General features: G+C 31.9%; 1 protein-coding gene across 5 annotated transcripts in view; it reads left to right on the forward strand.

The window, feature by feature from the left end:
• The first annotated feature begins 545 nt into the window (after positions 1-545).
• LOC118198216 (uncharacterized) overlaps positions 546-15703 on the forward strand; it is a 57321-nt gene continuing 42163 nt past the window's right edge. For 2 of the 5 annotated variants that reach the window (XM_085807455.1, XM_085807454.1), the window contains exon 1: positions 546-884. In XM_085807455.1, coding sequence (XP_085663581.1) covers positions 854-884 — 31 coding nt within the window. In that variant the 5' untranslated portion in view covers positions 546-853. The remainder of the gene's footprint in view (positions 885-15703) is intronic. The other 3 variants (XM_085807449.1, XM_035369848.2, XM_035369841.2) reach the window with 3 other exon arrangements.

Consider the following 15703-nt stretch of genomic DNA (forward strand, 5'->3'; position numbering starts at 1 on the left):
AATGTTTTCGAAAATGAGAGTAATTAAAATAATCTGAGAGAGATCATCGGATAGTCAAAAAAATTTAATTCTTTCTGAGCAATCGGCAAGAGTTAACATCAGTATTAACACATCACAAAAATTATCTGAGACAGATCCCTGGGGATTGCAAACAAGGGTTGAACGTTGGACAGGATACAAGTACGTTGATTAGTCGTTTTGTTTTGAAGCATTACTTGATTCTTTAGAGATCGGGAAATTACTAGTTTAGTATAACGTTGTAAATATGATTGAAATACGCTTTTTCTTGCGATCGACTAAACACAATAAAGTTTTTTTTCACCTAAAATTTTAAAAATATGAACTGTATGTACATGCTGTTATTCCCGTTTACATCGGATATCAAAACAGTAAAACGTCTCAAAAGGACTTCATTAAAATACAATACATGATCTCACTTCGAGCGAACGTAGATCATCAGCCTAGAGATAAATGTATTTATGATTACGTGATTTCAACACTTTTAAAAGATAACGCTTCGTTTTTAGTTTGATTATCGGAAGCTTCTCTCCCCTCCCCCCATCCATACAACTAGCATTTCCCGTTCTTCTTAGCGGAAACAGAGGAGAGATTGAATGTGAAACTATCTGATCCAACGTAATTACCTGATATTCAAAGTGAGAAACAATAAATACGAGAAGTTAGTTTGCGTTAATTCAGTGAATAAGTTGCTACTATTCTAACATGTTTTATAAGATTATCAAATGGCTAATACATTAATGCTGCTATTCTTGAATACTATCCTCCTTTGGCATTCTATTCGTCTGTAAAAGCACATCAAATACTGAAAAGGAATTTGTTTCGGTCATGAAGTATGGCATCCAGTAAGAAACCGACTTATAAAGGTAAATAACAGTTTATTAATATGAAATATCTTGCATATATCATTTTCCATATAATAAAATAAAGTTAAATCAAATTGCAAGAGAAAAGTGTAAAAAACTTAACGATGTAAACGAAAATGATGTATATCAAACTTAACTTCATTAATTCAAATTAGAATATCAATATTATAACTTCAAGTGATTTAACAGTTAATTTTCTACCAAGAGGGGAAAAAACAGTTTTGTAGCTGTGATGTTAAAAAGCATTAAATATCCAAATTAATGAATGAATTAATTATCTAGGAAGGAGTTATCAAAAATCTGTTGTTTATTCAACGAGAAGATAAGTGCTGATTAGTATTTATCACTACGTAAAGTATTAAGAGAAATAGACTTTATTTTATTAGTGAATGTATATTTTTAATACATTCACTAATAAAATAAAGTTCATGTATAAAATGCAGGAAGATAAAAACACAGTAGCTGAAAGGTAGTAAGAAATATTTCCCATCCAAATAAAACTTCAGTAATAGATGAAGAATTTTAAACGTAATTGCCGGAATATTTTCATAATATTTTTTATCTTTGAAATAATTGAGAAAAATATGAATACTGCCTTTAAGATCTGAAAGATGTTACGTTTCATGTGATAAGATATAAAATGATATTATTGATTTTCATTACTAACAAAATTTCATATCGACATAGCATATGAAATTCTTTCTTTAACTTGAAGTTATGGATAAAAGTTAAAACAAATTGCTGTAAAATCATAACATATGTACTGATCTCTCTTCCATTCAGAAAAAAATAATTTTTTTTATTTTGTAAACCCAGTAAAATTTTACTGTAAATGTACGTTCTCGTTCGAAAGTATTTTATGATATGTTTATTGCTAAGACAATTTTAAGAATTTGTATACATATAGACCAAGTATTGTTTTTTCCCTACAGATGTATATCGAAAAAAATAAAAAAACAAAAATTATTAAAAATTAAATATCGCAATATTTGTATTTCTTATTAGATTTGCTTCATGTTGCCTTAGCAACGCAGACGATTTTTGAAAAGACAGCTGCTTTGGAAGGTTAAAAATAGAACAGCGCGTGCATTTAATACCTAATAAATAAATATCTCGTAATTGCTGTTGCCATCCACAAAAATCCAGATATTTATAGATGTTTCCAGTATATTCGAGAAATTAATTATAAAGCTTATAAAAGCCGAGAACAAACAACTCATCTCAGTAGTAGCTGTAGTTCTAGCGAACTGTTTGTTTACTTAATGCTGTGATTGATTTGTAGCGATTTCGCTGTGAGATAGAATTAGTTTCTCTGTTTTTAATTGATTTTTGCGAAACGTTTGACATTTTGTGATATTGTTGGAATATTTTTGAAGAAATATTTCAGCATTTTGATATATCTCTTGTGGAAAGAATAAATTTTTGTTAACTTTTTAACGTTAACCGTGTTTATTTCAGCCCTTTGTATTCAGTATGTCTATATCAAAACCAAGTGGTAGTAAAATTAAACGAAAAATCGCTGACGAACATAGAATATTCCAAGTAAAATGGGAATTAGAATATTTTTACTGTGAAATAAAAGATAAAATAATCTGCTTGATATGTAATAATACTATTAATGTACCAAAGTTATATAATCTTAAACGTCATTACGAACAACACAAATCGAAATATAACAATTACGAAGGATTAATGAGAGAAGAAAAGTTGAAAGAGCTCAAGTTAGGAGTGAAAAAGCAACAGTCCATGTTTAGTAAAGTATTGCAAGAAAGTGAAGCGGCGGTACATGCAAGCTACGTCTTGTCCGAGTTGATAGCTAAACATTCGAAGCCTTTTACTGACGGTGATTTCATCAAGGAATGCCTAATGAAAGTTGGAGAAATTGTTTGTCCTGGAAATGTGAAGGCTTTTCAATCAATTTCATTGTCTCGAAATACAGTTGCGGAAAGAGTTACTGATTTAGTCGCGAATTTAAGTGATCAGATCAAAGCAAAATCATCTACGTAGTTTCGAAAGTTTCTCCATTGCCCTGTGACGAGAGCACGGACATTAGTGGTAAAGCTCAATTAGCAGTGTTTCTTCGTTCTTGTGACAAGAATTTTAACATTTTTGAGGAATTACTGGAACTAATACCGATGCCTGGTACTACCACAGGAGAAGATATATTTACTTGTGTTTTTGGACTTCTGCAGAAATGCAATCCACCTTTGGCAAAATTAAATTCTGTAGCTACAGATGGCGCTCCATCAATGATCGGGAAAAACAAGGGCTTCGTAGCATTACTAAGAAAAAAACTTAGTGAAATTCAACGGTTCCAAACATTCATCATATGCATTGTATTATACATCAAGAAGTTCTATGCACGAAAGTAATAAATATGGAGAATGTTTTGTCATATATAAAAAAAAGTTATAAATTTTATAAGATCTCGAGGTTTAAATCAGCGTCAATTCACTGCTTTCTTAAGTGAGTTAGTGAATATTCGGGTTTGTCCTACTATACCGAGGTACGTTGGTTATCTTGCTCCAAGATTCTTAAACAATTCTAGGATTCGAAAGAAGAACTATGTCAGTTTTTAAGAACGAAAAATCAAGACGTAAGTTTGTTTTACGATCCAATATGAATACAAGATTTATCTTTCTTGATTGATATAACCAAACACTTAACCGATTTAAATTTATCGTTACAAGGAAAAGATCATATCCTTACGAACATGTTTGACATAATTAAAGCATTCAAATGTCAACTAGTTCTTTGGGAAAAACAACTTAAAAATGAAGATTTGACGCACTTCCCGACGTGCAGCATGAGAAAATCAAGTTTAGATGATACTTGTTCGTATCAAAAATACGCAGAAAAAATTGCAAATTTAACAACTGAATTTGAAACGAGGTTTAATGATTTTAGTTCCCTCGAAGACAATTTTTTTTTTCCTTCGATTTTCTCAATATGTATTGACTCAGTACCCAGCCATATGCAAATGGAGGTCATCGAGATTCAATGCAACTCAAATTTGAAAGCAAAATTCATTGAAGTGGGCGTGCCTGAATTTTACAAATATTTACCAGCCAGATTTGAAAATACTCGAAAATTATTTCCATGTTTGGTAGCACTTATCGGTGCGAGCAGTTATTTTCAGTCATGAAAGGTAATAAGTCTCCTATTAGAAACCGTATTAATGATGCTCACCTTGGGTCAGCGTTGAAAGTTATCACTGCAAACAAAATTTCTCCCGAAATAGGAAAGATAATAGCAGAGAAGAGATGTCAAGTATCAGGACGTAAACATTAAATTTTTCTTGTTCTTTTCTATATAAATATATATATATATGTTTGTTATTGTATTATTCGACATAAATCTACGTTTCTATAAATATTGATTTTTTTTTTTTTTTTTTTTTTTTTTCGGCCCGCCTAAAGTTAAACCTTGTTTGTTTGGCCCAAGTGTACCTATGAGTTTGACATCCCTGCTCAGTTTGACATACTTTTTAAAGTTTTACATTTCTAAGTATCAAACATTTTAAAAATAATCCTTAGAAAGAAACAAATGAACACAACATTATTAAAGAATACTCACCATAGCCAGAACATTTCAAAACGCAAAACTTTCATTATTAATGGACTCTATAATCATTTATAAGTAAATAACAGCAATGTTGCCAATACTAAAAACTAAATTATAAACTATTACCGTCAAGTTCCCATATAAACTTATTTAGTATATGGAAACTGTAACCACAAACTGTAAATTTTCTGTTGTAATTTGTATTTCTTCATAAAAGTGTAATAGGTGCTTATTTAGCTGGAGAAATTTTTTATCAGTTTTTATTTATAAAAAACAGAAGATTTTATAACTAAATTTGTGAATGTGATATTTAAATATATAGACAATCTGCCTCTAGAATGAAATTATGTAAAACGTTATGGTTGTTTCTTATTAGACAGGAAACGAACTAAATAGTGTATAAGAACAAACAATGTAGGAGGCTGTTACTTACCTAAAAGTGTAAAGATTTAAAGTTATGTCTTTCTACGTTAGGAGTTTACTTTATAACTTTTCTTGTAAATTATTTTCAAAAAATAAATTCCATAGAGAATAAAAGTTTGAAAATCTGTGGCCAAGAAAGTAGAAAACTGTCAACCAGACGTTTCTTTTATGGCAACTAGAAAACAAAAATTTACTTTGCATTAAAAAAAAAGTATTACTCCTTCTTGGTGTAACTAAGCAATTTTGTACCAGTGAGGTAATATATGGCGTCAGAATTATCTTTCAGTAGTAGCAAAGCTGCATATGTTCACAAAAATTAATAGATGGTTTGCGTTGCAAATTAGATGTCTACTTGATATATTTTCAAAGAAATAAACGAAAGATTGGCATTATTAAAAAAGTCTTTATCCCTTTTAAATTACTTAGCTTATTAAAAAGTTACAGACATTAAATTAGAAAGGTAACATAAAGGTATTACTTTTTGGCTAGTGATAACACTCTGAAAACTGTTAATACTAGTAGAAGGAAAACGTTTTATGTTTCGCTCTAACACTTGCGGATACATAACGTAATTCAAATATACGTAACGTAGTGCATATGTCCGTAAATACGGGAAAGACGCTGCTCAAGGCATGTTTAACGTCAAAAAATGATTCTGTTCCGAAAACCTGGCATGTAACGTTAGAAAATACCTTCTTAATTAATTAATTAATTAATTAATAATTAATTCTTCTTAAATAGTACTTCATATGTTTATAATTATCAAAGACATGTATTCATGGCCAAGGCTCTCGAAATATACAATAACTCACCAACACTTAGCAAAACTTAAAAAAATCAATATATAATATATGATATAAACCGTTGAAAGAATATCAAATGAATGAATCATGTAAACGAATTTTCAAACTGTTATACTTGGAAGGATGTATTTATTAAATGATGAAATTATGTTTCATAATTAGAACAGAACTTTTAGAAATACTTCTTGATACCGAAATGCCATTTGCTATTGCTAGTCGGAATCCATTTTATTTATAAATGGTTTGACACACTTGTTTGTCCCTGGTAAGATTTGACTTTGCTCCTGTCTTCGGATAAGGAATAGTTTAATCCAAATAACAAATCTGAAATAAGTTCTATTATTATTCTCAAATTCCTCACAAAAAAATAAATATACATAGCCTTTTTCTCATCCTTATTGCTAACTGGCCAAAACTCAGTGTTCAATAATTAATAGCATCGCTATTAATTAATTAGCTCATAAAGTTTTTCTAGATTAATAAGTGTTAATATTTTAAACATTTGGTAATGTAGACTCAAGTAAATTTTCTTTCAAATTCTCAAAATGTTGGTACTAGAATTTGGCGTAACAGATATATTAAAAATCAAATTTATTTTTAATTGCATGAATTAAATTCGTGATGATTAAAAAATAAAATAAGCTTTTGCTAATTGTCAGTGCTTGTCGAATCAAGTGGAGGATAAATGCTTGTTATGTAACATAATGCAAAGTTTTTGGAAGATTACGTTAAGGAAGTTAACTCCACAAATTTGACAACGCTCTAAATATCACTCAATTTCACATATGTTCGTAATATTTTTTTCTAGTTTCATAATAATCTGTAACTCAGATTTCGATCATTAATCTCATGAGAGTCAAATATATGAGAGTCGAGAATAATCTTTATATTTTATTAGATATAATCTTTATATTAATTTAATATTTATCTCATGAGAGTCGAGAATAATCTTTATAGACTAAATTTTCGAGTAAATTTTTAATTTTACGATTGCAAACGAGTATAGTTATGCAACTTCTATTGCATACTTGGTTTAAAACTTGGGCAATTATTTTATTGATGAACTTTTACCTGATGCTTAAACAATTGTCATTTATTGAGTCATTTCAAGATCTTATCTAGACATTATTCATCTGACGTCGAAATCTATAGCTTGAAAATATTGCCTAACATTTTATTGCGTATGTGGAGTTTCATATGTTAGTCTAGTATTTCTTTGACAGAAAGTTAAGGTTGATGAACAAAATATTTTATGATCACCTAATGCTCGCTGATGTGTATGGTTTTGCTTTCAATCTCCTATGATTACATTTTACAAAATTATTTGTTATTGTTTTCTATCCCTCTTAAAATTTATTCTGTTAGTTCTGAAACGCTTGTATATGTATTTAAGTAAATGCAATTGACTTTCGTTAATTTAATTAGAGACTAACAAAATTCTTCGTCGTCGTTAACAAAATTCTTCCAGCCCTTCGAATTAAAAAGTATGTGGTAAAATCAGTTTCAGTGAGAGGCTGAAAAATAATTCCATTAGATTTGCTAGTTCATTTGCTTTATTTACGAATAAAGGTTCCCTTATCAGCAATTTTCTTGTTTTTGCCTTCTTTTTGTGTTATTAAACTTGCTTTGAATCCTCGAGCACTGATATTCTCATAAGTAGTCGTTCTTTGGCAACGTTTCCTTCAATCTGCGATTCTAGTATAGAAACGAGGTTTTCAGATATGTAAGCAAAACATCTTGCTTTATTTCATATTTAAAAGGTATTCTGACGTTGGATCGGTCTCGTAAATTACACTTTGAGTCTGATGAGATGATTCTGGATGGTATGATGGCTCACACTGCATTGTTCTCCAGTATCGAACTTGCCAGTGATCTACTGAACTACGGCTTGAATTAAGACACAATAACACGCCGAATAAATACTAATTCAGAAGTCAAACAACAAAAATCAGCGTTATGCTTACAAAATTTTCACGGGACTAGTTTCGATGGTTTTACCGAACCACCATCCTCAGCTTCAAAACCGCAAATGAACAAGATAGGAAATAATGATTAGATAAGATAAGAAAGGCCTGGACAAGAATAAGCAAGTGGCGCCATCTGTTGGTGAAACCAAAACTAAAACATAATTTCTTTAAAGGCCGAAGGCAAATTTGGATTGGAATTAGGATCGTTAACTAGAACAGAAAGGTTTTTATGAATGTGAAATGCCTCTAGAAAATCCAGTTCACCAATGGAAGATGTTTTTTGAATAATTTTGGCAGCAGAAAAATTGAAAGTGTGATTTTCGGACCAACAATGTTGAGCAACAGAAGACTTCTGTGTTTCCTTTTTTCTAACATATGCCTCATGTTCTTTGACGCGAAATTTTAAGGCTCTCTTAGTTTGGCCAATGTAAATTAAACCGCACTGGCAAGGAATCCTATAAATACCCCAGAAATTCATATCCGGAATGGGGTCCTTGAGTATAGAAGTTGGAATTTTATTGATGGGAGAGTAAACAACCCGAAAGTTAAATTTCTGCAAAATATGTGCAACTTTATAGCTAATTGATGGAAAGAAGGGAATGACAACAAAATTTTTATAATCTCCTAAAATAAGAGTGTGGCTTTTAGTGTGTTGAGATGAGAATTTTTTAACTGCTTGATTAATAATGTTGGGTGAAAAGCCCCTGTCAATAGCTATTGCTTTTAAATAATTTAGTTCTTCATCAAGGGCTAGTTTGGAGGAGCAAACTTGAAGAGCACGGAAAACATAGGAATAAAATGAAGCTAACTTTTGTTTAGTCGGATGACATGATTTAAAGTGTGGTGGAAGGCAAACCGATGAAGGTTTACGGTAAACTGTAGTACTGAAGTTGGATGTGTTACGTGTGACCAGAATGTCGAGAAACGGAAGAGAATTGCAAGTCTCAAGTTCAAAAGTGAACTGAATAGCAGGATCAATAGAATTCATTGTTGAAAGAACTTTATTTAAATCATCTTTATTACCTTCAAACAGGGTAAAAGTATCGTCTACGTAGCGGAACCATGCCGGGAAGTTTAAAGTTTCAAACAATTTTGATTCATAATAATGCATGTAGATATCAGCCAGGATGGGACTGAGGGGGCTTCCCATGGCTACCATGGCTACCATGAATAAAATTAGAAATTTCATGGAAGTTATTATTTTACTAAGCAAAATAAAACATAATTTTTTTAATTGAAATTTCATGATTAAATTCTAAAATTTTAGCTATTTGAATGAACAATATGAGTAAAAGAAATGAAGTCAAACTATAATAATTTTAATTTTAATAGCTAGAAGATTTGGTATAACATTCAGTTTTATTAATTACCTTGATGTGTCCAAGATTATAATGTAAAATTACATATGAAATTAAACACGCCTAGAAAGCTTTAATTAAAGCAGTAGTAGTTGTGGTAGTAATGAATTTATTGGTTCATAATCTGAAACGTTATACGCGCCAAACACAAATTTGTCATTTGTAACATAGCATATATCTGTTAGACCGGGTAGCTTTGAAACTGTTAATGTACTAATATCGGGATTATATCCTATGATGTATTCAGAGGCACTATCAATTTTATAGCATGAAATTATGTCCTAAAATGCAGTTTTCAGGGAGAAATCCTTTGATACTTTTATTAACATTTATTTATTTTCAAAACATAAACTTTCAATATTTTTTAATGCATTAAACAAACCAAGGCACAATAAGAAGTTTGCAGTTTCATTTCCTTGCACATGTGTACAAGTTCAAAACCGGAAGGAAATACAATTTTATTTATTTATTTTCTCGTTATTAAAAACAAAGTCATTTTCACTTTCACCATGTGTATTAAAATCTAACTAGCAAACCTCTTTTTTTAAAGAGATCTATTCAACTATTGCATTATAATACAATATTATCAAAATTCAAAATTCCTTCACAATTTATATTTGTATTATCTTAAAGCAACTGATTAAAAAAAAGTTGAATACTTTTAAAAGGCCACCAACGTCATAGTTGTCAGCACATAAAATACCATAGCCGATGTCATAAGAAGTTTCTTAAAGGAAATGAATGTTTCCGAAGCATTTAAGAACTGCAAGATGCGCACTTTTTTCAAAGGCTTTGTTATCTACATTATGGCATTTAAAATATTTAGACATAGCAACTTCATTTGAGGATTTGCATTCCTCGTACCCCTGTTTTACAGCATGGAGTAATTTAACTTGAATGCCTGACTTTAATCAGTAAGTTGTAAATATAATGCCTCATTGGCTAGAAAAGAAATTTCTTACATTGGGCAGGAGATAGGAAGTGAGGCTAATTAATTGCTGTTTACACCCAACATACAATCATGTCTATTTACAAGCTTCACCCATTCCTTACCTGTCATTCAATCTTTGCTACAGGCATACCAAATCAAGAGAAATCGACTTCTCTCATTGCAGTACAGGCAAATAAAACGGTTACTCTCTTCTTCAAAAACTTTTTTTTGCTGTCCTTACTATTAATTATCACCAAAATTTTTCTGGGATTGAATCAATCCAATTCTGATATGAAACTCGTTAAACCTTTGTTAAAAGTGTCTCCTCTTTCGACATGACAACATTTTATTCATTTACCATTCCAAGATTTCTGTAGAATATTGATTTGTTTGAATAAGATTTGACAATTTTATTTGAATATTTATTTGTTTGAGAAACATCGAACAAGATTTCTCTTTAAACATTTTGAAAGATTTGAAGGCCTTTATTTTTCTAATAGTTATTTTTAATTTGGAACAAATTAAAAATAATTAAATTTGTTCCAAATTAAACAACCTCTAGTTTCGTACCAAGTTTACCTGAACCCTCTAGTTTCGTACCACGTTTACCTGCCAGAATGAGTTTTCAGGATTATGAGTTATGCAAATAAGGTAAAAACGAGTATTTAAGGTGTATTCTCTTCAGTTAGAAGAGCGTGTTCTGCCTGTCAACCAAATTGTTGCTATTAGTTTAAGCTTGCTGTTCTACGGCCGAACCTAATACGTGCCTGTTAGTATACGCCGGTGATTCTTAAAGGCCAACTATGCGAATTGATTCTGTACAGCTTCGGCTGATTAATTTTATTCAGTGTTAGTTAGTTTTATATTTTTTTATTTTTAGTTAAAGCCCAAGTGGAGGTTCCTTGGTACGCTCCAGAAGGGCTACCTGTTAATTGTTAATTCATCTTGAGTTGGTAATTTAATCTATCTCCGGAGTTTTTACTTACACTATCAACCGCTACATAGTTCTTCAGTAATCTAGATTTCAAGGAACTCTAGTGAAGTTAGGATATTACAGATTAAAGCCGTCTATTTAGAACTATTACATCCTCTACTTTTCATTAGCTGAGATTATGTTGATTCTTGTAGCACCTAAAACCAGGGCCCGCTTAAGATAATCTTGGAACTTAGCCACTGAGTCGTTTCAGATGCTCTCAGGAACCATTTCTTGGTTTTTATGATAGAAAATTAGGTTATCTGAAGTTATTGATGACTCAGAAATAACTCAAAATCTATATCCATTGTCCGAGACCTTGTAGGCCCAGGCGGTGCCTAAAATGCATATCTGTAATACCTGCTTACATTTAAAACATTCAAATGTAGCTTGGTTTGCATCAAAATTATTTGTCCTGTATTTTATTTTCATTTTCGTTCTTTGTTGATCTGCAAACTTTCAGTTGCTAATATTATTTTTATTTGTTATAAAGTTTTCTATCGCTAACTTACGTTTTCAAAACTTCAATACTAACAATTAATGTCGTTTTTCAAAAACAGTTTTTGATAGTTTAGATGACCAAGCTTTCATTGTTTAAACAGAAGGAAATTTAATTTTAACATGCAACAGCTTTAAATAAGGTGTCAGGGCTATTGTTCCCTCTAATTGACTTGGGAATCAGTGCAATCCTGTGTGGGAACAGGAAGCTTACCCAAGCTATGTTCGTGTGTGCGTGGAATAAACAAAAAAGTTAAGAAGGGTTAACTTGACCCTTTATTTCGCACAGCGTACAGCCGCTTCTGCACTTCGGGATACAGAGACCAACACTTTTGGTCTAAGCGTAAATAATAAGAAATGTTCACTTCACAATTAACTAAATAAGAATTAAACTTAAATGCTTCACAGAGACCAAAACCTCGAAGATTGGCATTTTAACACTGCGTATGTATAGTGAGCTGGAAGCAAATACTACAATATGCCTATTATGTCAGCAAGGAACTAAGTTCTGGCCTTAAAAGCAGACACGAACCGACTGAAAAGCATGCGCGTAGCAGGACAGCATAAAGACTGTCTCTCTCGCTTGGCTAGAAGCCACTTCTTAGTAAATAACTTTTATAGTTTGCAAAACTCATTAGAATAAAAATCCTACTCGCGCTTATTCTGGCCAGAAGTGGAAAATAAGAGAGGATAACAAAGTTTAAAATAAAATAAACGTTAGTAAAAACTTAAAATCCTTATAAAGGAAGCTGTAAGAACTATTATTTAAATTAACTAGTTATTTAGAATTTCAACCTTTACCATAACATTTCCTTACCGTTTCACCACCAGAATGTAAACTGAGTTAAAGAATATTTAAGCTGAGTTTTCTGGATTGTAAGAAGGAGCATGTTTCTGCCTCTCATAGGCAAGTTACGTAGTTCCTGCCGGCTCGGATAAATTTGTAATAATTCGGCTTTAGGTTATTGCTTCCGGTATTTGAATTTCTTTAGACATTAGAGTTTTTGAGCTAGCTTAGATTTAAATTTAATTGTATACTCTTTGATTATCTGCGTTTTAGATTTGAATTTGACTGTTACTTTAGTTACATCGCCACAAGTGGTGGTTGATTCTGTAAGCACAAGAAGTGCAGTTATGATCAAAGTTCTTTTTTAATAAAATTTTTGTGGGATTCCAACCTTTATCTAGCAGCTAAGTATATAGGAACCTCTTGAAAAGGTAAGCGAATATTCGCTTTAGTTCAGGAACAGGTACGTAAACTCAAGAAGGGTTAATTACCCTTTATTTCTCAGAATAAAAGTTTAACAGTCGTCTCCTTTCTCAGAACGTATACAAAAAGCCTCCACTTGGACTTAAGCTCAAATAAAAAGAAATAAAACTTAAAAAATACTTACTACAAAGGTATAGCCAAAGCTATCAAAATTCTAAGTAGTTGGGCCCTAAATATTACCTAGCCTGGCGGAAGCTATCAAGGGCCTGAAATACGGCCGAGCCTAGTAATAGAGTGTAGAGAGTGTAGCGAAAAGGCAAACGCCCGCTAGTCAGTATCTCTGAGCTCTCTAATGAAGTCAGTGGAACTTCAACCTATATACCGCTCGTCCGCCAAAATCATTCGGAATTGTAGAAGGTCTTCTTTAAGCTCTTTCATTGTAATTCAGTTTCGGAAAGCGTTTATTCTGAGAAATAAAGGATAATTAACCCTTCTTGAGTTTACGTATCTGTTCCTGAACTAAAGCGAATATTCGCTTACCTGTTCATGAGGTTCCTATACACTGTTTGCTCTTCATCATTGTGTTTGAAATTTCGAATCTCTCATCCAAAACATGTTAGTTTCCTTAAGAAAAGTGACAGGGGATCATTCACTGACAAATACCATTCCTATCTGAATAGCATTAATTGTTTAGATTCAAAAGAAGGCATTTTAAAACTTCAGAGGAAGATTCAGATGACGGTAACAGAAAAATTGCAAAAAGACGGAGAAAAAAAGCATTTTTATTATATTCACAGAATTGAAATAACGTAATGTTAATGTAGTAAATTAATATCCACTTAGCACCAATAGGCAAATGACCACTTCAGTGAGAATTTTTCTATTCATTTCTTACGGGCTATAATAAGACTTCTAAAATATAGCCATTGTACGTAATTTTCCTGTGTTTCACTGTATGTGTGAATGTGACAGACATTAATAAATGTTTTTGGCAGTTCACTATATAAAAAATTTATTTCACGTGATCGGGCATTGAGAAAAATGTAACATTGTGTAAAGTGAAAGCTAGCTGCACTTAGTATCTTAGATGTGTTTGTTCACTTGATGACATTTGGTTTTGGAAGTTCCATGAAATTTCGGATAAAAGCCAAATGTATGTTGTAGTTCTGTTCATGCTAAATGGCTCTCGCACATTATGAATTAACAGCAAAAAAGGCCTTCAAGTAGTTATGCTATCAGTCCTTATGATACTAAAAGTATTAATTAGTCTTAATTCAGATTCTGCAAGATTCTCTATTTTTTTTTATTCTGTAAATTTCCGATTTTTATGTATAATGAAATCTCCAAGACACGGCAATCATTATTCCAGATGAGTTTGGTGTTCTGTTGACCTGGTAACCTTAAAGAGATATAGTTCGACCGTCTCAAACGCAACCTTGGCTGGCATTCTGCCAAAACACATAGACTCGTCCAAAAGGGGCGTTATTACTTGCTGCGAAGTGAAAGGTCACGTGAACACTCCGGAAAGAGAGAATCTATATGCTCAAGTGAAAGAAAGTCCACAGTCTTCCACCCTATTTTCAAAATAACTCGGCCCGAATGGCGCATGCATGTTTGCGCTCATGGTCGCGGATGAGGCGGTCGAACTATAGTGGTCAATGCCAAAATTTATTTATAGTCTTCAAGAAATACTTTTTAATTATGATGATATTTTTAATATCAAATAAACAAGATTTTTCAAACTCTAATTTTTTTCAGTCTCTGACATTGAATCCTTCCTCCCCTTCTTTTGTCCTTCCCTCCGTAATTCATACATCTAAAATTTTTGCTGCTGATTATTTGAAAGTACGTGAAAGAAACTGAACGGTTCTAGGTAACATATACTATTAAAGTTTTCCCTGCTACTCTGCAGCCCTATCTAATGCCGCGTGGTTAAGACAGCTGAATATGGTCGTTCGATCCCGGTTCAAATCTGGGCGAGTAGACTGCCTGCATGGTTAGCATTTCCCAAATGGTTAGCAAGTGTACGTAAATGCTAACCAGTGTTTTCTAGAAAGTCCTCTGAGAAGACATTCCTCTCTTTAGGTAGACAGCTCTCACGTGATTTGTTACATTTAGATAACACAAGGGTAATGTTATCTAAATTTTGCATCATCAAAATTCATTTCCGAAAGCTCTTTAAAGTGAATGGAGAAATGTCACTTTGTATAACCCTCTGTAAATATGACCATGATATTTTATCTGTCCATGAAATTAGAAGTACAAACTTCTTTATTCGAGAATATTTGGTATCTAAATTCCCGAAAAATAAATAAATTTATTTATTAGTTAATTAATTTTAAACTTAATTAATCATTGCATAAGTTGTATTTAATGAAAACTATTGCTCTTCATGAAATTTTACTTCCTTGTAAGAAGTAAAGGAAGTGTTGTTATCACGAAAAATTTCGGCTATCACATTTCAACGAATATATCCCTTTTGACCGTTCTCGAAACTATTTGAATGAGCTTTTTGTGTCACATCTGTACGTACGGACAGAGTAGGACCTTTTTTTTTCCCAAACGGATTGTAAAATGGATTTAAAATGGATTCAGAAGAGATTTTTTTTCGTGACGTCTGTACGTACATACGTATGTATCTAGCATAACTATAAGCGAGTAAACGTAGAACATTGAAATTTTGCAAATGGAAAAGCTATTACACGTAGTTGTGCACTTTTTTATTTTAATCGGCCGCATCAAACGTGTATATATATATATATATATATATACGTTTGATGATATATATATATATATATATATATATATGCACTCTCCCCCTTCTCTCTCTCTCTATATATATATACTATACACCCACTCTGTTACCCGGCTTCGGGAGTTCAGTTTTTATTCTTATATGTTGATAAAGTGTGCATTTTTTGCTTTAAAAATTATCAAAGTATGTTGTTCTTATGTTTCGGTTAAGGGTTTTCTGCCTTTAATTAATCTGCATGCGACAGAATTATTAACAACTGGTGCACCAACGTCAATGTCTTTTTGTCCAGTGGGACCAAAAATTAACTTTCAATTTTCTACACCGATTTTTTTTTTTC

Source organism: Stegodyphus dumicola, chromosome 1 (assembly GCF_044657685.1).
Source record: "Stegodyphus dumicola isolate Sdum_Otavi_A_Nest chromosome 1, ASM4465768v1".
NCBI classification, from domain to species: domain Eukaryota; kingdom Metazoa; phylum Arthropoda; class Arachnida; order Araneae; family Eresidae; genus Stegodyphus; species Stegodyphus dumicola.